We start from the raw sequence: 25,726 nt of genomic DNA, 5'->3' as shown, positions 1-25,726 counted from the left end.
TGCAACGAGACAAAGGATCGGAATGAGTGTGAGGAAAATGGGTGAAAGAAAAGCTAGTGGTAACAAAGTGGAAGTGGTGAGGTGTCCCAATGAGTGAGTAGGAAGTATAAACAGTAGGGAAAGTTAGTAGTTTGGGAAGATGAGGTGGGTGAGAACCATTCAGTGTACATAATGCATGAAAAAGTGAGAATAGTGGTCCATGGGCTTTGGTGAGGCTGACATGTGCAGTGGCAGAGTTAGAATGTATATTGGCCCAGAGTGTGAGGTAGTAGAGAGAAAATGGTGGCACTTACACTTCTGGAGCACAAAAGAACATTAACCATCTTTCTGGACTACTGTGCACTTGGCTTCACCTAGGACACATTGATCTGGGTCAGTGCTATCTTGGTTTGGGCTGGTGGTGGGCCTCCTTTGCTAGTCAGGAAGATGCACACTGCCCTTTTCTCCACCACTCTATCTACCAACACCTTCAGATCCCTGTTGTCAAACTGAAGAGTTAACTTGCATTTCTAAGTTATTTCCTTGGTTAATGAACCAGGCCCATAGTGTGAAGGGCAGTTCCTGATTTTCTGTATCTGAAGTGATATAAAGAGGGTGCTTAAATGAAGTGCCAGTAGTGTGAACTATAGAAGGCTTTGGCAAGTACTGGAAAGTGCTTCTGTCTCTTCTGCCACAAGCTTCCATGAGACAGGTACTGTTAAGGCCAGCTGCACATTAAGATGAAAAGTGGAAGATTGAAAAAAACATGGGCCATGGTCGATCAGGCACCATGAATCTTACATAGAAACATTTTGCTAAAAATGGGAAAATCAAGTTTGGAGAGGTTGGAGCTAATAAACACAGGGAAAAGTTTCAACAGCATTAACACTAAGATCCAAATTTAAGGTGGACACTTTGACAAAGACACATTCTTGGTCATTGTTTATAGCTTTACTCTAGTTATAGACATTGTGCACTCTATACTCGATTTGAGTCAATTTTTCATGCTCCTTTTCCCTTATTCAGGCACCAGGCAAGCATAGTTCACATGAAGGATATTTTGCTTGTCAAGGCTCCTCTATGTTCCATTGTGTCTCTTTTTTCTGGCAAGTCTTTAAGCTGCTAAACTGGAGCAGAATCAAAACTAAGAGACTTCTACAATGTAGCTCTGCCACAAGTCTTAACTCCTATGATATGAGAAGTGTTGGCGTATAATCGTCATTCCCACCATATCCAAGCATTCCATTGACCTATTTTCTTTTAATTGAGATACAAATGTTGAGGTCTCTGTCTGCCTGCCTCATCACCCTGAAAATCCTAAATAATCCAGGACAATATGAAGTAAGTTATGATCTGATGTATAAAATCTTGATCATGCCATCTCCAAAGTATTTGGGAACTTAACATCCCCCAAATGTTTTTTGAAGGAAAACCTATACTGTATATATCTTTATTCATAGTACATGCCTGCACTCATAACTACACTCAAATTTCTCTCTAATTTGTTAATGATTGCAACTTACTTCGTGCATCGTTATCCCTTACAGTCTTAAAAAGCATGTTGTCCCTTATTCTATCTTTCATAGCTTTAACTATGGTGTGCATCCTTACTCTATTTATATCTATTTTCTATGCACATTCTTGTTTCTTACATCATATTTCCTTTATCATTGATATTTAGAATGGTTGAATCAATATTGGTAACGCACAAGATTCAGTTCTGAGGCCATATCTGTTCATTGTTTACATCAATGATTTGAACGTACACCTAGAAGAAGTAATACTAAAATTTGCAGTGAATATCAAGAGATATGAACAACTATTTTGAAGACTAAATGAGGCTGTAAAACGTTAATAGCAAGATATAGGGCTGGGAAAAACTATAGGAGGTGGAATTCAACAGTAACTGAATGGAACTCAGTTCAACACTTTTGAAGAGCAGAGGGACTTGGGTAAAATGGCACAAGGAGATGTTCACAGAACATTAAAAGCTTCATCATGATTGAAAAGATTAGTAAAAGTAAAACTAATGCATTTCTAGGTTTTACCATTAAGGAGTAATAGTATATCATACAAAATATTAATATTACCTCAATTAGAGTATTAGTATAATATTGAAGTTGATACCATACCATCCTATAAGTCTGATGCAGATTCACAAAGATGATTTCTAGGAGGAAATACAAATATGCAAAAAAAAAACTTCCTTCATTAGGAGGTAGATTATGGAATGATATGATAATAGCAATTAAAATTCATGGAAGTATGTGATAGGGTAGAAAGAAGAACACTGTTTCCAGTAGTTGAGGAGTCAATGATGAGAAGTTGTTGATACAAGATTAAGAAACACAGAGAGTTGTGAGACTGTAATATTCATTCCCAAGGTCATTGTTAAGGCAGGTACTGTGTCAAACGTTCCATGTTAGATAGGGCATGAACAAAAAAAAGAACAGTGATAGGCGTCCAGGTTGCCTAAATTGACTAGGAGTTTTTGTCCATGAGAGGGCAATACACAATGACTGGGCCAAGTGGCCTGCTTCCATGTTGGTTAGTTGTATGTATGTTATACGCTCACCCTTATTTCATACATCTTTAGTCACTATTCATGCTATTGTCCTATTCATTCTTTGTCATCTTCCATACACTAATCCCATCACATCCTTATTCATTGTATGTATTCTTATACTATACTCTCATGTTCATTCTTTATTCCTGTTCAAACCATGTATCTTTATTATTGCTGAACATCTACACTCTTTTCTCATTTAAATGTGGTCTACTGATGATAATGGAAAGAAGATAACAAGGGACTGTGATTTTAAGGTGGTCAGGTAACAAAGTCAAATTGATACATCATGACTGCACTTAGAAACATCTTTGAAATCAAAGATTCCTTTCTGTCACTCCTGAAAGATCTACTAATTACTGAGAAGCACTACATGCTATCTGCTTTCACTCACAAGCAGAAGGGAAAAAGAATAAAACAAGGCATAATTTTTCCCTGCCAAGCTATTATCATGTCATAAACACACACACACACAGACACACATACACAGACACATACACACAGACACACACACACAGAAAGCTCTGAAGGTACTCAGATATCTGTTTCCTACATAGGCAATAGATTTTATTCATTGCTTGGCTGACTTATCGCAGCCTGCTTTTAATGAGGTATAATAAGGAGAGCATTTTGTAGCTACACGGTTGTACTATTTTATCTTCCAAACAGCTGTGTCATGGCTGTCTGTGTAGGATAAATCATATCACCCTCTCTGCATTTGCTAACACCCCTGTAATTACAGGACACTTTAAATGAAACAAGGAAAAAGAAGCAGAAAAAAAACACCTAAAGCTGTTGCCCAGATTACAAGCGATGGCACAGACCTCATAATAAAACCAGTCATCATTACAATTAATTTATCATTGGGAGGTAACCAAGCAAATGTGATCCATTAATTTGACAAGAACACAACTATTGGGATTAATACTATGACATCAGAGGCTGGTAACCTCTTATCATCTTCCTACAACTGTTTTATTTTCCCCACTCTATTTAAAATTGTTATGGAAATAAATTTAAAAATACTTTAGGCCACACAGAAATTAATTCCCGGTCATAAGGGCAGTTTGATAATTAGAACTGTAAAGGCTGTAGGATAAAACCAAGGAATGATTTGCTTAGCTATTTGAGCACAAAAATTCATTAATAAATAAGTGAGCTATTCACTGTTTCCTTAATTTCTTGAAGTTAAGTGACTCAACCTATACGTAATAGAAGAATCCCTTATTTTCTTTCACGAACCACAATGACATATAAAAAGGAAAGACAATTTTTGCTAATATTTATGTTTTATTCAACCCCCACCCCCTGCCCACACTCACACATCCGCCTCTTTACCCTCATCTGTTTATAACCCGAAGCCTTCACTGTCTCAATCAATACTTCAAATGGCAATCTGTTTGGGGTTGAACAGACAGCCTGGTTAATATGAATGCCAACTTTTCTGGTGCCTGTTCCACAGTTGGGCTGAAGAGGACTAAAAATCTTGTCTATCAGAAATGTAAATGATGAGCTGTCTTCCTGAGGGAAATGGATGAGTGCATTTTAGCAGGGGTGAATTCACTGGGTTTCTTGTGTGATTAACAACTCGGTGACCTGTTGTCCTTGGTCTAATTACTTTTAAATTTGCACTTTACATAATTATCAACAGGAATTTTTTCAAAAAACCTCCTTCATTAATTCATGAGTTCAAAATCAAATTTAAAGTGCGGGATACAGCTCAAAGTATAATTTCTTTACTTATTTCAGGGATGTAAGAATTATATGTAAAAAAATATATTTAAGAAAAGTTAATGTTTATAGGATATAAATTTACTTTTAAAATTGCAAAATAAAAAACTTTTTCAGTAAATAATTTTCAGTACATTGTTATGATGAAATTGTATAAAATACCATTGAAACTTGGGTGTGAAGAGATTTACCAGATTCTAGACTCAAATGGCTACTTTGTTCCATTAAATGTGATGTTTCTATTTATTGAAAAACACAAGCAGCCACCATCCTTCAACACGCATTCCCCCGTCACCTAGTCAGCTCGATTTAAGGTGTTCTCTTTCGCTGATGTGTCTAATTTATCACCCCTCTCCATGATTGATCTTTTTCTCATAAGCCCTGCGCCACTGCTGATTTTGCATTAACTACGGTTCTTTTTTTGAATAAACTAAAACAGCTGCTTGGCTTGCAGGAGAAGCGAAAGAAACATTTTAATATATTAAATCTGCAAGACTCTACGAACAAAGTGTAAGTGTTAATATTCTTCCCAAAAGCATCTGAGCTTGTAAATGGCATGTGCCACATGCTAGGTGAACCCAATTCTTTTGGGCTTTTTTTGCCACTGTCTTTAAAGAAACTGTTCCATTGTAAAACTTTATGATTTGATTCACTGCTGCAGTTAGGGCACCTGTTTGCTGGTTTTAATTAACTATCTTAGCTCCTGGAAAGTTTTTTTTTCTTTTCCAGGCTAGTATCTTTCAGAAAGTGGCTGCTGTAAACTGTGATTATAGCTTCAACACCAGGGCCCCCAATTTGAAAAGACCTCCTGCCTTCTTCTTTGATCTCGGCTGCCAGAGAACTGCCGGTTGCTATTTTTCTGCCCTCTCAACACTGGCTCTGTCACCTGGCTCTCACAAAGGAAACAAAGGGATGGCTCTTTCTCTCCCTCTCGCACACAAGCAGAGAGACACAATCGAGCCACTGAATTATACTCACGATACACAGCCCACCAGAGCAGCTGCTACCCATTTTTCACAAAAAAAGGACAAGATACTTGCTGAATTAAAAAAAAACTAACTGGCAAGCAACAGGCAGACCTGTTGCAAAGATGTGTGGCTCCTGAAAACATATATGTTATGTATATTAACCTTTAAAAAATTGTAGTGCTCACTACTTAATTTAATCATTTTAGGACCAAGATGAGTATTTTTCAGATAATTGATGAGCTCTCACTAAAAACACTGTAAATATGTTTGTAATTCCACCTTGCCACCAACTGCACAAGTTTTATAGGTTTCTCTTTCCCCATTTTATAATCCATATCACATTTACTCTGCAGAAAAGAAACCTTATTTTGCTTAGAAATGGTTTACATTTAAAGGATTTATCAATTATTAGCCTAGAAATGCTTTTATTTTTATATATTTCATAAATTATATACTCTTGTGCCAACTAATTACCAAACATTCACCTAAAAATCTGTAATAGCAAAAGCAACAAATTCTTTTTATTTAAAAGAATATCAGAAAATTCCAGTTTAATTGTTTGAATGTTGACAATTTTGTATAATGTCATTCTCTTATAGATCACTTTTGAAAAAGAACGCTGAGAAATTCTTTACTTCAAGACATTCAGTACAATGTAAATTCCTTTTCAATATTCTCAATGCATGGTGTGAATACATATTATGCAAGTGAAAATGTTCCAAATAAATGTGAGGAAATTTCTTATCCATCATTCGCAACAAATTCTTTAAGTTAATTTCATTCATAAATGATGGACAATCATTATGGTTTTATTCTTTATTTAACAGAATGTGAAATAGTTATATTACTGTGAAAATGGTGCCTAAAACTATGATAATTATCACAACAGTCTTATGCATTGATAAATGAAGAGTTTTTAACAATGGAAATACATCAACACATAATTTGTATGAATTGCTTGTACAATGAACATTATTTGGATCTGAGTAGCAAAAGTGATTACAACAGTGTGGTGTAATGCTAGCTTGCTTTCTGACAGTAGTCTGCTTCATTGTATGCGTTATCATGCTGTCGGAGAGTGCTGAGGATACTGACTGAGTCTCCCTGGTGGGTTTACTGACTGAACATCAAGCTCTCCTTCAGCCTCTGTAGACCAGACACATTGCACAAATGTAGACAGAGGGCAAATGAGCAGTAATTGATGAGAATAAAGATGTTTTGCCAGACAGAGATAGTACCCCTACAGAGAAATGAGGCATTTACAAATAAAACATGGACTAGACAAGATAGACGCCCCACTTTGCCATGAATTCTGCAACAAAAATTTAAATTGGGCCACTAACTGTGCACAGAACACTTTGAAATGAAAAATAAAGAAGAGAAAAACATGAAACAACACTGCACAGGGACTAACAAAATGTAGTACAGCAACATTGATTGTTAGTATCCGAGGAGCCGTTTGCTTTTATCCCAAAGACTTTACATGCGTAGCTTTACACGAGCTATCGGTTGAGAAGATATCATGTCATTAGCAACACCCACACCCCCCCACAACCTACCACCCCTCTCCACCTACCCAGCCCCCACTGCCCATATTCACCAACAATGATCAGTGATCGCTCAGAAACGAAACAATTCCTGAAATGCCTGCTCACCCCCAAACTTTTAGTTAAACAAATGTTGGACTTGTTCACATGGTGCAGAGTCTGTGTTCAAGAGCCATTCATTATGTACAAGAGTACACAAAGTTTTTCTTCCATGTTACAGTGAAAGTAGCAAGTTGAATGTGAATGAACGTGTGAAAGGTCAAATAAAATCTTAAGATGTCATTAGATCAAAACAAATACTTTAAGATTTTCTAAATTTTTAAAACTTTAATTGTTTCTTTCTCATTTAGTTTTATTTATTCAAAGCCTACTTTTCTTAGGTCAAGGTTATTTTCACTTCCTAATAATTTGTTGATGGTTTTATTCATTATGTTTGTGACTTCCTAAGCTGCACTGACACATTAAAGACACATAGTCCACTAAACTATGAAAATACAAAATAATTAAAATTAAACAGGAAATTGGTTATAATCTAATAATCATGAGCTTATTTTCTCTTTAAAAGATTTGTTCAAGCCTAGAATCTTCCACAATACAAACTATTTCAAATACATGGAAATTCTGATTCTTGGCATTTGCCTGGGAACACATTGCCAAGCAGTACACATTGCATTTAAAACAGGCAATTTTTTTAAAATAGCACATGCAAGGTCTAAACTTTTTAAAATAACAGGGAAACCAGAAATCTGCATCATTTTGCCACGGACTGAGAATTTGTTTGAAGAAAATTTTCAAAGTTTTTAATGGTGCCTATTTTTGAGCAACGGTATTTAAAAGAGGAGAAATGTTACGCTGCAAGTGAGCAGGTACTCCCTTGGCAGCAGTTGTGTTACAGATTTTTTGGGAAGAAAAAAAGAAAGGAAATCGATGGTACTTTGAATGGAGGTCGTCAGGGTTGTTGCTCAAGGAAAGTGACAGATCTGTGTAGTAAGCCTCTGGCAGCCCCCAAAAATTCCATACATATTACCATTTAGCTGCAATATTTCAGACGACAGCATCCATAATGAAACACCACTTTGAAAATCATCCATTTATCCTGTACAGTTGTACATTGCCATCAGTGTTAACAAAAAGTAAGTAGATAAAGCAATAAATACTAATCCTTAGGCAATCGAGTAGATTAAAACTAAAAATGTATAGATTGCTAACTAAAAACAAATTCTAATACCAAAATATATTTTTCAAAACAATTAGAAATTGAAGGAAGAATTTCCACGATCCACACTAAGCATCCATGTGCAGCAGCGGCTCTTAAAGTCTAAACTTATGCCGAACAAAATACCAATAATATTAACCACTCCCCAAAACAAATTGGGTAAGTAAAGGAATGTCTGGTTATATTTCACTTCCAATTTCAATTGCTGCTTATATCTCTGAGATGCTGGAGAATTCAAACTTTAGTTAAGTCAAATGTATAAATGAGGCTTGTACATTTTAACACGATTTTTTTTTTAATCATCTACAAAATAGACATGTTTAGCCTCTCATCTTGGTTGAGAGATGAAAAGAATTCCTAAAACTGAAGCAGATGGCTTGGAATATCAAAGTAGAGGCTTAATGCTGCTTTTATATGAAACAACCACTATGGGTGTGTATTTGGCAGGATGCACTTTGCAGATGTCAAGTAAGTCAGCATCTATAAAATCAGTTTTAAAATAATGTACTGCTTTTAGATTAAAGAGAACTAGGAGCTATTGTAACTATTTCCTTTACTAACATTTTTTCCTTGAGCATTCTTATTTGCAGTCATCTAAAGCTGCCAATGCATATTTATCTGCCTAAAAGATATCCTTAATCCAGCTGCATGCAATTTAACACAGAGCATAGGATGAGGCCATTTTTTAAAAAAACCTGTGTCAACTCACACCTCAGCCTTATAACAAATGGCAGAGTGTAAAAGGCCAATTGTCCTTTCCCTTATCTCCTTCGCACCTCAACATTCATTCCAACAACCCTCAAATCCTTTTTGCTACACCACAGGCTTAAAGACGGGGCTGTATAATACCGGCTCTCAGCAAGTGCTCAAAGCCGATCCACTACTGCCTTCTTCCTCTCGATTTTTCCATATTAGTGGTTGTCATTACCATAAGAAGAGATAGAGGAAAAGAGGGGAGGGAAGCACTTAAAGAAATGTGAAAGGGATGCGAGCTGAAAATCAGTGGGGAGAACTGAAAAAGATCAGCCTTTTCACATCTGGTTAAGTAGTGCAAAACACCCTGATGGTCATATGATTATCAAGAACACTTACGCCAAAGTTTATTTACTGCAAAAGAAAAGAATATTACCATATATTTCAATCTGTGCCACTTCCCGCATCATTTGCTATCCCAGATGCCCTTGCTCGAAATTGTTTGCCCAATAAATCAAAAGAAATTTATGAAAAAGAAAAGCAACCAGGTTAGTCCTGTCAGGAAGGAAGCAAAGACACCCATGTTTTGTTGTTTTAAGGATTTTTTTTCTTAACTACTCAGGAAGGAAGATAGGGGCCTGGATTCTGATTCAATGTGTGTAGATTAATCATTCATTCTTTAGTATAACATAGACCTTTTGAGTTACTCACTACAGTCTAAACTTTTACAATTATTTACGCATTAATTTGTTATTTTGTCGATCTCTCCAACAGCCTTATGATTTACTTGCTTGTAACTCACCTTGTTCTACTTTACTTTCACTTTCTGCCAGTCTATTACAATTCTATTATTATTCTCACTTTTTCTCCATTTGCCTCATCGCCTCTTACTCTTTCTTCTACCAAAACAAACAGTAACAAAAGTCAGTAGCTTCCCACAGCTGAAGCTTGTTAACTTATCACCCATTATCACCTCATCCTCTAAGTACCACCTTTCTTCTCAGACTGCTGATGAGCCCTCACAAAATTTTAGGTTTGCAATTTAACTCAACAAATATCACAAAACAGCTGCAGTGAATTGGTTTCCTCTCAGTTACAAGGCCTTTTTCTCCTTGGAGTTATTCAGACTGCAAGGTGGGGTGAGTGAAAATTGTCCATGATAACAAATCTTTTTCTTTAACTGAACACTAAAATCATCAGTTGCAACGAGAAAATGTAACCATTACTTAACTCAGTCAGAGAATTTTAATCATTGGAAGATGAAATTCCATTTGTTTTACTTAGAACTGTAAGGCATTGGAAAAAAGCTGTACTTTCAAGCAAACAAATATCCGCATCTGAAGAATGCATAAGCCGAATGAAATTAAAGCATATATGATGAAACATAACAGGTAGTCAACTTTAAGTGGTGCCCATATATTTCAACATTCTGATTTCATTGAAAACAATGACAATTACTCTAAAAGTTTTGGTAGCTTGAATTTTTAACTTAACTATATGTTATTAATATTCAATACTAAGTTAGTTCAAATGTAAAGTAAACTTAGCAAACACAGCCAACACACTAAGACACGAAAATATTTATAATAGTCGAAATATTGTGAAATGTGCTCTGCTTTTTGGTAACAAAGTCACAAATTTTAGTTATGCACTGAAAATTTCAATTTGAACAATAAAAAGGGCCCAAAATAATTAAAATATGTAAAAGAAAAAATACTTACATCTCTCATTTCGATTTTCTTCAGGGCTTGCCGAGTTCTCCCGGTCAGAGATGAGACCTGACACAGCAAAGACCTTTTTTCCAGTGTCATCTAGTTTCAGTGAACTGGGGGAACTGGATGGGAGCTGGGTTGTGAACTCGTACTCCTTGCCCTCAGAGTCCGAAAACCTCAGATGAGGGGATTCAGTTTCATGGCAATTCTTCAGTCTTTTGGCGGGTGTAAAGGCTGACTGGTAACTGTCTCTGTCTTCAGCGGAGGCAAAAGGTCGAAATGCCCCAACACCACTATGGTTCAGCATGCTGATTGGGGTACAGTCCAGATTTGGAGGTGCAAATTGATGATGCAGGTGCAAAAGTTGAGGAGGAAAGTCTCGGTTCGGGAAAGCCCCTGGCACCCCGCCCTGACGGTGGTACATTGAGGCAAAGGTATAGGAGCCATTAGTAAAGGGAATATGGACATCTTTGTCCACAGAAACAGGTACTCCAAAGGGTCTAGGCTGCTGACAGGAGATGGAGGCATCTCGACTGGCCTCTGCAGTCGACGCCAGGACCATCAAAGCTGGAGATGCAAGGGGATTAGGAAGGTATGAAGAATTCTCCATCTTGAAAGCTGTTCTGTGCAAGTCCATTGGAAACTCTTTGCTCACTGGTACCAGAATTATATAATGATCTTCTCAAATGCAGGCAAGGCTGGCTTTATAAAGAGCAAGGTGACATCATTACTATCACAGCTTGATAGATCCTGTATTAATAAAGAGAACAAAATAAATATTCACATACACACACTCTCTCCTCTTTATATATACACCATGTATATACCCCATTACAAGCATTCTGACTCTTGTATAGATTAGGTACTATTTGACCACAGTAATTATGAAAATCTATACTTAATACACTCTGGTGTCAAAGTGTCACGAGCTTAAAGACTGACCCCAAATAACAGAACCTCTAAAGCCCTGTGATCAAAAATGCATTTATTGCTCCGAAATCACAAGAGGTGGCTACTGATTAAAGGCTTTTCTTGCTCCCAAAGTCCCGCTCACCAAAATAGGAAAGTAGTCGCTTTTTAGGTTTTCCTTTTTATACAAATATTTTGAATTTTAATTTGCCACATGGTTAAAACTAAAGATTAAAATAACTTAACAGTATTGATTTACGCGGTAGAATTGACATTAATTTTAGTTCAGTTATCACTTTGCAAAGCGATCAATAGTAACTAATAACGAATGACAGCGCTGGTAAAAAGGAGAGAAAGCAGAACTCCAGCCAAAAATCGAAATGTACCGACACTAAATCATCTCATACTTTTTCACTCGTCAGGCATCAAGATACTGAAAAACCCAGTTGCTACCTCTGTTACTACTATCAAGATTAATAACATCCAGTGCCAGATAATTCATTGCAACTTTGAAACTGAGGCCAACTAAACAGCTAATTTAGTGATACTTAGAAGCGATCACCAAGAAATAGACAATATCACGAAAAGCTAAGCAGTTATGCCATATGGAATTAACAATAGCATAGATAGCACTATATGGATGTATATGATGTAAGTGAATACAATTTGCACGTTCAGTTCAGCATAGCGTAATTTATTATAAATAAAGCATTAAATAGTTAAACCGGCAGGGTATAATGCAACCAATGGACTCAAACTGGTTGAACTAAACTACTTTTACTCTAGTATGTTTTTTTTATTGCAAGGTGCACGCACCAACACATACGGACCGTGAGGCATGTAAACAATGACTTCCGCGCAAAGTTGGAGACAACACATCACAGACACGTTTGTGCATTACTGTACTTACTTTAATTCCCAAGGATGCTTTCACTTTTTATAACAGAACACATACGCACGAACATAAAAGGATTTATCTCTTTTGGCAAAACTCTCCCTTAGTGTATAAGGGCTGTGGAGTTGAAGTCTGGAAATACGGTGCGTGTATGTGAATGAAGTCTGCTGTTGGAAGATCGTGTTGATTACATGCACAGAGGGATCCCTATCCTGAGTCCGATCAGAGGAGGAATGTTGCGTTGCTGCTGCTCCGCTTGGCTCAGTATGCCTATGTGTATGTGTGTGTGTGTGTGTATGTGTGTGTGTGTGTGTGTGTATGTGTCAATTTCAGAACTCACTCACCGGGACAGCAATATAACAGCTCAGCCTCAGACAGCCTACTGCGCAGCCGCATTGCCCTCATATTGGCACCTGGGAATTGTAGTTCTCACTCATTGCTTTATCTCCCGCTCTTTGCTTCCCTTCTCTTTGCTATTTCAATCTTTGCATTTCTTAGTTGTTTAGCAACATACATTCAATTCGCCCTTTGTCTGTTTCCGCTTTATATAATTAATTTTTCTCTTTTCATTTGACGTGCAGAGTTTATGTTCCAATCTCTTTTGGATTTTCTTAAAAATTCTGTCATTCTACTATTTCTTTCTTTCAATTATCCCTCGGTTTAACATTTCCTATTTTAGATTTTTAACTTGTTAAATTGTTAACTCCTCAGTTCCTCTGCGTGATGTGTATTTATCTGTATTTCAGTCTTGTTTTACATTACATAGTTTTTCTCAATTTCCTCACATTGCTTGTTTCTTTCTCATTCGAGTGAGTTTTTCTCTTCCTACCCTCTGACATTTCCTTTCTTTTTATTTGCATTTTTTCCGGTTTGTCAATATATAATGATTCTTGTCATTTTATACTTTATTTTTAACGCCTCTTTTTCAATTTGGACCGGCCGACTTTCTTACCTTCTGCTTGGTCTGTTTCTGGTCTCTGGTTATTTTTCCCTCCTTTCTGTATAGCCTTTTCATTTCCCATATCACAAGTGCAGATTTTTCATGTCAAGTTTTTTTTCCCCCTTGTCTCAACTTCACCTCCGGATTTCTGATTTCCCCCTTTCCTTCCCTGGTGTGCTCTCAGTGCATTTGATTTTGAACATTTTCGGGTCTATCTAATTTTGTATTGCCGAGACTACTCTGTTTCAGTAACTTTCTGTCTTATGACCCCTATGCTTCATCTACCTAGAATTCATTGTTTATTCCTTATTATCCTATTCCGACTCTAAGTTTCTATGCAGCTATTTCCACTCGTCATCCTCCCTTAATTTCTTACTGTCTTTATTGCATAGGATCCTCTCCTGCTAACTGCAATAACTGAGCCAACTGAATATTGTAGATTGCGAAGGTGTGAAGAGGAAGACATCAACAATAAAACTAGTTAAAAATTACTTCAGAAGTTCAGTCATCAAAGTTATTTCCCTAAATTCCGTACAGATTCCTGAGTGAAGGAAGGCAGGACCTGAAACAACATGGGAGGCATCATTTCCAAAATCAATCAACTAATTGTACAAAAATACAAATGTAAAATAAAGTCATACTGAGATTGATAAATTCACACTGTGGGTGTATCTATTAATGTTGCACTAACCCTTTTGATGGCCTACATAAGCATGTATTTCAACAAGCACCAAAAATCAATACCTAACATTATTAATTATCTCAGTTTCTCATTGAGCATGAACAGCTTAACAGAACCAAGGAGTTCAGATAAAGAGCTAGCTGTCAGTACAAATATATTACAGGACACAACAAAATATACACTTAGATTTAACCCAACCAATTAAAAAAAATCGATGCATAAGCTAGCAGCCACAAAAAGGAAAAATAATGTCACCCCTTTAAAATCCAGATAATTCCGTGTCATTGTCACCGCGTAAAAGGTGGTGGTATATTTTCATATTTTAGTTATTTACAGGAATTGCAACCTATTATCAGAAAATTATATTGTAAAGGACTCAATCAACATTTTAGAAAATAAGTTATAAATAACTTCAATAATACGGCTACAGTTCACTGCAGTCCTACTTACAACATTATCAATAATTGCATAAATAATTTATACTGATAAAGACTAACTTTTTCGGACTGAATATGGTGACAGTTTATCAAATCGCCAAACAACTTTGACATTAAATTGAAATCTTATTTGAAGTGCAGGTGTAAATGGCAAGAAATGTATCTACAAATTCATCAGATCTTACTGTAAATCGGAATGCAATAGCTTGCAGTTCACCATGTCCGTGCGCCAGTGAAACGGGACGTGAGTAATAAAACTACAACTCCCAGTGCCCTGAGAACAAAAAATCTCAGCTTCTGGAAAGACATTAAAACGCAAGGCTTTCCGCATCTGTAGTCTTTTCAATTAACGTGCAACTTGATGCACTTGTACCATCCCATTTACAACAGATTGAATGAGCGCGTTGGTGACGGCTTACGATTTATTGTTGACAGTTGCGAAGCGGGTGCTTTTTTTAATTTCAGAACACCAACTATTGTCGGTCTGAAGCTGACAAAGATTTCACCTTCGCCTTAAAAGTTACATTGAACTCCCGTATCACATTGTTTAAATGGACAAACTACCCACGTGTTGATAACGACAAAAAAAACTATTTCAACTGTCAACAAAAGAATGACACTAATAGATGGGTTTACTTAAACTGGTCACGAATACTCGGTGCTAGTTTCTGAGTTGGGAAGTTATGTGTGCCTTTAAGTAAATTGGGAAGTTGGAACTACAACTCCCAGAGTGAGGTCCGGGGTTCGGTTTGGCTCGGGTCGACTCGGCTCAGCCCGACCTGACCTGACCTGACATGACCTGACCCGGCCCGGCCTGAGCCAGTCCGAACAACCACTCCGCCATCTTTACCCGCTCAACCAAACCTGCTGGCGAGCGTTTGAAGAGCACGAGTCCGTGGCGTTTCCCACAAACCCCGCCTTCAACAGGTCTTATTGGTTGTAACCCCGTCCGTCCGGCGTTAACCTGGGCTCCTATTGGTCTTAGGAGATGTCAATCTTGAGTCAGGTCAAAGTGGGGGGTTTCGGCAAGCAGGATAGGGTGAGTAAGGCTGTTCGCCGCCTTGAGTTTATTGATGGTTTGGTTTTTAACCTGAGGAAAGCGTTTGTATTATCTCCTGCCATGGGACTAAACAACGGCCTGTGTGTGTTGATCAAAAAATGCGGAGGCTTCTGTTTCAGTAATAAACTTGCGATTTTACTTGTTCCAAGGCACTTTCTCTGTGCTGAGGCCCTCATGGTGTAGCAGTTCTAATACTTATGACTGTTTTGTCAGTTACACGGTTTCTTGGCCACTCTCTGAAAGTGACTTTTTGATACGGTGTCATAAATTGCCTTTGGTAAGAGCAATTCCCCATTAGCAAGCTACCGCTTTTGGATAGGGACATGCTGCTGGATTTATCCATCCTATGAAACGAAAGTTACACTTCTAAAGCAATAAACTTGGGAGCATTTCAAGACCTTATAATTTAATGTAATCTGCTATAGTCCACAGAAACTATAGGTATCTCTTTATTGGGGAGATGGACGTGTTTATATAAGGACCAACCCTTATTAAAGGTGGGGCAAGGCAAACAGATATGTCTCCACGAATTAGCCCAACTGGTACGTGGATTGAACCCACTCCGTTGGTACAATGAGCCAACTGACTCTCAGGCTTATACTTTAGCGATCAAATTAATAAATCATTCAGTGTTCAAACGAGATGTGTCCATTTTTTGTGGGAAAAGGGGATAGTTTTATCTCCCCTATTACAATTTTGTGTTTTCCACTGTAATATTCCTTTGCAATTCCAATTTTCTTTCTAGTGGCAGGAGTATTGTTAATGATGGAAAGTGTATTTCAGGTTTAGAGAAATAAATATTTAAGAATTATCCTTTTTTCTAGAATCATTTATCATGGCTAGATCAGTCAGCAAAGGTAATGCTGATCGGGCACAGCAGTAACTTTTATGTTATTTGTAAATTTGTGTGTTGGGTTTTTTTGCACATTTGTCATTGAACTTGAGTCGAGGTTTGTTAACATTTCTGAACTGAACTTTGTTTGCGTACAGGAGTTGGGAGGTCATGTTGCAACTGTATAGGAAGTTATATAGGTCACTTTTGGACTACTGTGTTCAATTCCGTTCTCCCTGCTAAAAGAGAGATGTGAAACCTGAAAATATTCAGAAAATATCTGGATGTGTTTGCTCGCTGAGCTGGAAGGTTAGTTTTCATAAGATTCAGAAAATATTTACAAGGATTTGCCAAGATTGAAGGATTTGAGTAATAAGGACAGGCTGAAAGGTTGGGGCTGAGGGGGGTTACCTTTATAGAGGCTTATAAAATTGAGGGGCATGGATACGGTATGGGCCAAATACTGGCAAAAAGGGTCTAGACTAATGTAGAGATAGTAAGAACTGCTGATGCTGGAGTCAGAGATAACATAATGTGGAGCTGGAGGAACACAGCAGGTCAGACAGCATCAGAGGAGTAGGAAAGCTGACATTTTGGTTTGTGACCCTTCTTCAGAAGACCAGACCTGAAATGCTTGACTAATGTAGAATATCTGGTCGGCATGGAGGAGTTGTATCTAAGGGCCTGCTTCTTTGCTATACATCTCTATGACTCGATGTTCCAGTATATTATGATTTGCCTTGGTAATTTTTAACTCTTATCACATGAAATAGTGAACTGAAATTATTTCTACATAATACATAAGACAAGAAATTGAACTCTTTCTCACAACATGTATGACCTCCATCACACAATTTGTTTCACTAATGAATGGTGCCCAGAATCAAATATTGTAATTCATTTTTTAAAATTTGTTTTCTGTGACTTTATTTTGTTTTTAATAACTATTGTTGAAAAGGCTTGTAATTGTCAAAATTGCAACGAAAAACTCAAATGTAAACATTTTTATGAATTGAAAGTTGTAGAATGGTTCACCATTACATGTTGTGTTTATGAATCAGTGGAATTGCTCTGAACTTAATTTGCATACAAATGGCATTTCTCCAGTTATTTATAGTTTCTAATGTCCTAAGATTCAAACAAAAATCTGATGTGGACTTTATTTATATGTGGCACTGTCTTGTTTGTCTTTTAATACTTTCACTGAAGTTTTTATACAAAGTCTTCAATCTATTTGAAATCTTGGATTTTGCCTGCATATTTCTATGTCACGACAGCTTTTCAGAGCTTTCAATAATGTTCATGAGTACTGAGCATATATAATTTTGAGAAATTCCCAGGATAGAATCCATCTATAATCCATCAACCCGATTAATGCAGAACAGTGTGACGTTTACTTAAGGGGTATTTGAGAGTTTCCTTATTTCAAAATGTTTGAAACAAACTAGAAGTTAAATGTTTGAGTTTATAGTTCAGGAAACTGTCTTTTTATTTCTTTTAAATTCTCAATTGTTCACAGGCAGTACACCTCATCAGAAAAGATGTGTTTTCTTTATTGGCTGTAAAAGAAAAAACTGAATATGTAATCTCTTTTTCATTTTTACTGAAAGAGTTGAACCATTTTGAGGCTGAATGGTTTTTCAACTATTACTTGCAAACAAAGCTTTTGAAGAAGTGAAAGAAGAATTTTGTTTAAAAATTGAAAACTCACTAACAGTATGTTATCTCGATGGGAATATATGAGGTATGGTTAGTAAGTTTGCAGGTGACCCCAAAATTGTTGGTGTAGTAGACAGTGAAGCAGGTTGTCGTAAGATTTAAAAAAAGGATCTTGATCAAATGGGCCAAGGGGCCAATGGGCTGTGGAGTGGCAGATGGCATTTAATTTAGATAAATTTGAGGTATTGCATTTTTGTAAGGCAAACCAGGGCAGCACTTATACAGTTTAAGGTGGGGACCCTCGGAGTGTTGATGAACAAAGAGGCCTCAGGATGCAGGTGCATAGTTCCTTGAAAGTCGAGTCACAGGTAGACAGGGTGGTGAAGATGAGGTTTGGCACCCTTGCCTTCATTTGTCAGTGCTTTGAGGTTAGGAGTTTGGGAGGTCATGTTGCAGCTGTACAGGGCAAAATTTTTAAAATACTGCATTTCATTCTTGTCTCCCCGCTATAGGGACGGTGTTGTTAAATTTGAAATGGTTCAGAAAAGATTTACAACGATGCTAATGGGTTTGGAGGGTTTGAGCTTGTAGGCTGGGGCTTTTATGCCTGAAACATTGGAGGCTATGGGTTACCCTAATAGAGGTTTAAAAAATCATGGGTAGGGTGAATAGCCAAGTTCTTTTTCCCCTGGTAGGGGAGTCCAGACCAGATGGCATAGATTTAAGATGAAACAGGAAAGATTTGAAATGGGCCTGAGCGGCAACTTTTTTTACACAGAGGGTGATGCGTGTATGGAACAAGCTGCCAGAGGAAGTGGTGGAGCCGGGTATAATTACAGCATTTAAAAGGCATCTGGATGGGTGTATGAATAGAAAGGGTTTACAGGGATAGGGTCCAAACATCAGCAAATGGAACGAGAACAGATTAGGATATCTGGTTGGCATGGACAGGTTGGACCAAAGGGTCTGTTTCCATGGTATGTAACTCTGACTCTTTGAATAATTAACTTCTGTGTTTTGTGCTCTTGTCAATGTCGAAGAAGTTGTACAGTACCCCAGAACATTTAACTTAAGATGTTTTAGGTGTGGAAAGTAAAAATGAGAAAATACTGCATTTTTATATGGAATACATGACCATAAATGATTCAATTCAATTCAATACTTGCTATTATGGAGGAAGGAAAAGGCAATATCCACTTACTCAATGGGGCAAATTATAATTTGGATCTAATTTTCCTTGATGAATTTTTCCCTCTTTGCTCCAAAAAACTCTTCCATTTTTCCCAGACTGTGTATATCATCAAACCTGTCAACCCAAATTTTGCAAAAATTCCTCCTCCACTCCCTTCCCACCTCTTGAGATCCAGAATCCTCCTCATTTCAGCGTTCAAATCCACGGAGTTCTTGTCAATTCTCACAATCCTCTCAACCACATCCTCGTGCTTTCTGATCCTAAAAGGCATCTCCTGTATTGCTACTATATCCTGAGACTGCCATCCCTAATGATCTCAGGTTTACGTCTCAAGTGATTTAGGGTCTATTTCCAAATGACTGGATGTTTGGATCCCCTAGGACATTGATACTCTAATACAGGAAAAGGTACCAATACTTTTCAGGTCAGCATTAAGTTCTAATGTCTCTATTCCTGAAAGTAATATTTGTCTTAAAGCCATCTTCATTAAATGTCCAATCCCCCAAGAATAATGGCTTGGGAGATCTCATAACATTTTAAAAATCTTGCAACAAGTACACACATTAATATTAGTTATTTTGTGTAGTTTGCTTCATTATTTATAAGGTCTGTTATGACATGTTATTATCTACCAATAACTATAGCAAATCTTTTCATGCTATTTCTTAGTGTGCACACAAAAGAATTAGTGTACAGGAAGAGGCTTGGACTTGGGTTGCTTTTTTCGGTTGGCTTCAGCACATTTTTGGATATCTTCTTATGTATTCAAGAACTTATCAGATATCTTTTTGACTGCTGTAATTGAATTAATATTGATCAGCACTTGTGGAAAAGCATTCTCGATTCTAATAACCCTTTACATCAAAAGGTTTATCTTAATCTGTTCTTCAGTGTATTCAAGGCTCATCTTGAAATTACGACCTCTAGTATTTGATCTATGTGCTCTTGCAAGTTATCATGTTTATTTATATTATCATTATATTTTCTACTCCTATTACTTGAACACTTCAATGCAATCTGTCTTTATCTACACAGTTTGAGAGACAACAATCCTATTCGCTCTAATTGTTCATTGTAACATTCCGGGCAAATTGACATTTGTACCTTCTCTCAGACCATTTAGGAATCTTCAGTAATAAATGTACAGTATTTACTTCTGGCCAAGACATTATTTTGTAAAATGTTATTATGAGCATTTTGCTGTGGAATTCAGTCCTGGCAATTATAAACCCTACATTATAAATGTCTTTAATACCATGTTTTTAGATAGAAACTGCTGTAACCAACTTTAGATAAGTATATTTATTTATCTCTTTGAATCTGTAAAGTGATCACTTTCCCTAAAAATGCCTTGAGAAATTGACTATTCACATTATATTCTTTATACCTTATTTTGTCTTGAGGCATATTTTATTTTAGAAGCTATATTATTCACTATTCTGCTCATTGTTGTGGTCCCAGTTATGCCCTGCTAAGATTTTTAGAGGTAGTTGTATTTCCATTGGGTAACATGAACAAACTTTGAAATCCATCATTTTGTGCTTATGTTTGAAACATGTTGATAAATAAAAGTGATCCCAGCAGTGATTCCTTAGAGCACGCAACTACTCCATTGCTTGCCAGTCTTTAGATGGTGGCTGGCAATTGGTTATAAGAAAACAGTTCAATTCAAGGTTATTATAATCTAACGTCTTGAATGGGTTTTAATTAACAGTGGAACCAAGGCACAAAAACAGAAATTGCTGGAAAAGCTCAGCAGCATCTGTGGAGTTTACATTTTGTGTCCAGTGATCCTCAGAACTCACTACCAGGCATGCCATCCAGCATCTTCGTTCTTTCAGTTTTTATTTAGTATTCCAGCATCTGCAGTTCTTTCTGTAGAACCAAAGCATTGAGTTACAACTTCAAATTTTTTTCCAGACATTTGCTTCATTAGATGTCATGAAACTATTATGTAGTGAGGGGTGAATGGAGTTGAAGCTACATAGTGTCGATGAAAGAGTTATAAAATGTTAGTGATGTAGGAGCTGCACTAAATTAGATAACAAAACCAGTACTCTCGTGATGGTTTTATTTTTGCTGTAGCAAAGTACATAAATGTGGATGTTAAAAGTTGTTCATGAGCAGTCACAATATAACAATTGGGTAATGAAATTCAGATCATTTATACAATGAAAGCAAATCTTATCACAAGTAGTAGGAACAAAATAACTATGTTTTGGAAGTTTTGGTGGTACCATGTCATTTTGTGCCAGAAATAAAAGCAGTCAGTGCTTTGAATGTATCTACACCACATGAACTGCAGCAATTCTAGTAGGTGGCTCACCACCATCTAAGGCAGGACAGCTGGGGATGGGCAATAAATGTGGCCTTGCTAGTTAAGAATAAATTCACATTCAAAAGTAAACTCTCTTAAGTTTCGCAAAAGAAAGTAAGCTAGACTAACATTTTGGCACAGGCATTTCAGTGAAACTTGATACAGGCTGTGTATTTGAAATGTTAACAGCTTTTTTTGATGCTATTAGGCATTACAAATTTTGATAATTTTGTTTTTCATTTTTATATTTCCTGTTTTATGTGTTTTTTGGGGGGTTATCCTAGGCTTACACCATATTGTTATATAACTAACGGCTAGGAGGTATGTTTACTTACTTCACTTTTCTTTGGCATTACGACTGCTGCAGAGGTATAAAAACATTATTTTCTAGTAAACTAGCCATGACTGGGAAAGAAATGGATTGCAGTTACATTCATGCCTGTGATTTTCTTATTCCACTGATTTCATTTAAGTTGCTACAGAATGGTGCTTCTTTGCGTTCAGGCTGAATGGGACAATACCAAGTTACACCTGCAGTATGCACAATTATGTGACTCCTGTCTTTTTTTAAGAAGTTTTAAGTTGAAGCCCTTTCACTTTTTTTAAATGTAGTTTATTTCAATGTTTTTTATAATTTTAATTTTCCAAAACCCACTCAATTTTTGTGAGTGCTAATTATTAAGGCAAGGGCAAATATCAAATTCACGGAGGTAAATGGTGACTAAGTAAATCAGCACTAGTTCTGAATATTATAGAATTTAAAAGAAAAGGTGACACACAGCTCCAGAATCCTTTTGGGTTTGGAAAGGAAGCAAACATGTTTTATAGATTCATGATTTAAGAATAATATCTGATATTAAATATGATTTGTTTTGCTGTTCAATTTGGGGGAATAATTTCTCTCTAATCTCCAATGACCTGCAGAGTGTGGAGAGTTTAGCCTGTTGATTTCTCATTCACCGTTGCATATATTTGATGTTGTACTTGTTTTTATTAATGTAAGGATTATTTTGCTTGGAATTAAATACTTATGTCAGGCGATACACTCTCAAGTTAGGTCATGCTAGACACAGGTAGACTCTTATTTTGTTGAACAGTTGGACTCTTGATTGAGTTTTCTCATAAAAGTGGGAAAGGATGAGGTGGGTGGCTTCTGTCTTAAGTTGTACCCTAACTGACTTTTCCAAATAATATTCCAAACCGTATCCCAAAGGACCTGTTAGCCATAAACCTAGACATGTGACTTCTCTGTGTTTCTTAACTTCCTTCTTCCTGTAACTTTTTGTAGAAAAAGAAACAAGTCAAGGCATCTTCGTGCCTTCCAGATGAACTAATTTTTGCATTTTTCTTTTGACCAATCATGTGAAAAGATTGAACAACAGAAGCATCCCCATAGCAACTATTGTTTTGGATGAAAGAAATTTCATTTTAAATTTAAATATGTTTCTTTACAAGTTATGAACTAAGTAAAGCAAAGTAGTTAAAAAAGAAGACACATCCTCAGTCATTCACCCATTACATGTAATTAATACAATTAGCCTCGTACTGTCTTGGTACTTGGGTAAATCAAAGCCAAGTTAAATTCTAGACATAACATCAGCAATCGCACTTTTACCCTGCAATCTGGACAGGCTTTAAGTGATAGGCCTGCAATAGAAAACTCATCAAATCAGTTTGCTATTCTGGTTTGAATTATTTCCACAAAGGACAGGGATTATGATCAGTATATACCAGAGTGTCTCAAGATCTGTGAGATCCCCCTCGTTCTCACACACCACCCCACCAACCTCCGGATACAACGCATCATCCTCCGACACTTCCGCCATCTACAATCCGACCCCACCACCCAAGACATTTTTCCATCCCCACCCCTGTCTGCTTTCCGGAGAGACCACTCTCTCCGAGACTCCCTTGTTCGCTCCACACTGCCCTCCAACTCCACCACACCCGGCACCTTCCCCTGCAACCGCAGGAAATGCTACACTTGCCCCCAACACCTCCTCCATCACCCCTTTCCCAGGCCCCAAGATGACTTTCCACATTAAGCAGAGGTTCACCTGCACATCTGCCAATGTGGTATACTGCATCCACTGTACCCGGTGTGGCTTCCTCTACATTGGGGAAACCAAGCGGAGGCTTGGGGACCGCTTTGCAGAACACCGCTCGGTTCGCAATAAACAACTGCACCTCCCAGTCGCAAACCATTTCCACTCCCCCTCCCATTCTGTAGATGACATGTCCATCATGGGCCTCCTGCAGTGCCACAATGTGCCACCCGAAGGTTGCAGGAACAGCAACTCATATTCCGCTTGGGAACCCTGCAGCCCAATGGTATCAATGTGGACTTCATCAGCTTCAAAATCTCCCCTTCCCCCACCGCATCCCAAAACCAGCCCAGTTCGTCCCCTCCTCCCACTGCATCACACAACCAGCCCACCTCTTCCACTCCACCCACTGCATCCCAAAACCAGTCCAACCTGTCTCTGCCTCCCTAACCTGTTCTTCCTCACCCATCCCTTCCTCCCACCCCAAGCCGCACCTCCATCTCCTACCTACTAACCTCATCCCACCTCCTTGACCTGTCCGTCTTCCCTGGACTGACCTATCCCCTCCCTACCTCCCCACCTATACTCTCCTCTCCACCTATCTTCTTTTCTCTCCATCTTCGGTCCGCCTCCCCCTCTCTCCCTATTTATTCCAGAACCCTCACCCCATCCCCCTCTCTGATGAAGGGTCTATGCCCGAAACGTCAGCTTTTGTGCTCCTGAGATGCTGCTGGGCCTGCTGTGTTCATCCAGCCTCACATTTTATTATCTTGGATTCTCCAGCATCTGCAGTTCCCATTATCACTCCCAATACCTGTTGAGATGTCATTAGCTTTTTAGAGAAATTTCCCCTGGTGTTTTTATGCCTGACCTACCTTTTAGGACTACACCTACCTCATAGGTCTTTGGCATTACTTGCTACCTTGGAGGACTATTTGTGGCAGTTAACACAAGTTCATTGATCAAAATTGCTTTCATTGTCTCAAATTGTGCCTGACAATCCTCTGACCAGACTATCTTGGCTTTCTTTTGTCGCAAATCTAGCAGTGGACCAGTTATACTGATAAAGGTTGGTACAAACTTGCAGTAGAAGGTGCACAGAAATCCTCAATACATTATGATTTCTCGTTTGGTCTGAGAGTCAGGTGACTTCAATAATCCTTGTAGGTTTTCTGTTCTTGGCAGGATTTTCCTTGCTCTATTAGATGCCCTTGGTAGGTTACTGGCTTTGCAGGATAATAAAGTGAGAAGCTGGATGAACACAGCAGGCCAAGCAGCATCTCAGGAGCACAAAAGCTGACGTTTCGGGCCTAGATGGCTTTGCAGACTCATTTTTGGCAATGTTTATCACCATACCAACCAACTGTAATTTTCTAAATGGAGTTCTTGTTGTTCCAAATGGTCCTTCCAAGTGTCACTGTACACCAGCACATCATCAAATTAACTATAGTCCCTTTTTTGTCAGGCATTTCCTGTAAACATTGCCTAGACCAGCATTTATTACCCATCCATAATTGAGAGTAAACCACTTGGCCTCTTGTCCACAAGGATGAAACAATCATGAGCCATCAGAGCTGCCTACCTGGCTGTTGAAACTAGTGAAAAGAAGTTAAATTCTTCCAAGACAGTTATTTTCTTGAGGGCATTTTTTGTGTTCCCTATCTTCAATGCCCACACCAACAATCAAAGTTATTTTGCTTTATTTTCTCAAATTCTATATAGGCCTGCTCAGGTTGTTTCCTTCATTTGAAATTTCTGTTTGTAAGCCTCCGAGACTTAAGCATGAAAAATTGTGCTTTTTGCCCATTTCATGATCTGTAGAAACCTCTTTGGAAATTATGGCTTAATCTTCATGATCTTTTCCAATTAGTTTGCTTTATGTGAACAGTGTCCAGTTTTCTTTTGGCCCCCTCGTCTGTTTAAAATGCCTTTATGTCCTTTTCTGTCAGACCTCAGGAAGGCTTGCACAAGCTGAAGCAGCTCCTCTCTGGATCCAGTGTGAGTCAGATCCATCTTCATCCAAATTTTCATTGGAATCAAGGATACCCTTTCTTGTTCTTGCCTGTTCAGTCAGTATTCTCTTTCTCTCTCCTGTCTGTGTGTTTTTCTTCTAATTGCAATGGTAATTTCAGGTTCTTATGTGCTCTTACCTTTCCCCCTTTCTCCCTCTGAATTGCACTTTCCTTTCATCCTTTTCAGTTGTTATTACCCACTTTCAATTTATTTCAAACTTTGGGTTATCCTTGTCAATCTTCCAATTGTATGTTATGAGGAGTGCTCTGTCTTTATCTAGTTCCACTACCCCACAAGTCACAGCGTATAGTTTCGGAATACAAGAAATCACCT

At 37.7% G+C, this 25,726-nt stretch overlaps 2 protein-coding genes across 6 annotated transcripts in view; one reads left to right on the top strand and one right to left on the bottom strand.

Moving 5' to 3' along the window:
- rnf220a (ring finger protein 220a) overlaps positions 1 to 12,537 on the bottom strand; it is a 479,432-nt gene extending 466,895 nt beyond the window's left edge. For 2 of the 4 annotated variants that reach the window (XM_048539069.2, XM_048539066.2), the window contains exons 1-2: positions 12,232 to 12,534; positions 10,422 to 11,162 (exon numbers count right to left, since the gene is read on the bottom strand). In XM_048539069.2, the coding sequence (XP_048395026.1) occupies positions 10,422 to 11,049 (628 nt within the window). In that variant the 5' untranslated portion in view covers positions 11,050 to 11,162; positions 12,232 to 12,534. Of the gene's footprint in view, positions 1 to 10,421; positions 11,163 to 12,231 lie in introns of all 4 variants that reach the window. The other 2 variants (XM_048539068.2, XM_048539067.2) reach the window with 2 other exon arrangements.
- A 2,682-nt stretch (positions 12,538 to 15,219) lies between these two features.
- Positions 15,220 to 25,726, top strand: part of LOC125456278 (ERI1 exoribonuclease 3-like) — a 415,443-nt gene continuing 404,936 nt past the window's right edge. For both annotated transcript variants that reach the window (XR_009446099.1, XM_048539283.1), the window contains exon 1: positions 15,220 to 15,314. The gene's annotated coding sequence lies outside the window, so the exon portion shown is untranslated. The remainder of the gene's footprint in view (positions 15,315 to 25,726) is intronic.

Source organism: Stegostoma tigrinum, chromosome 8 (genome assembly GCF_030684315.1).
Source record: "Stegostoma tigrinum isolate sSteTig4 chromosome 8, sSteTig4.hap1, whole genome shotgun sequence".
In the NCBI taxonomy this organism is placed as follows: domain Eukaryota; kingdom Metazoa; phylum Chordata; class Chondrichthyes; order Orectolobiformes; family Stegostomatidae; genus Stegostoma; species Stegostoma tigrinum.
The sequence above is the reverse complement of the archived record's forward strand: the minus strand, read 5'-3'. Positions and strand labels throughout refer to the sequence as shown.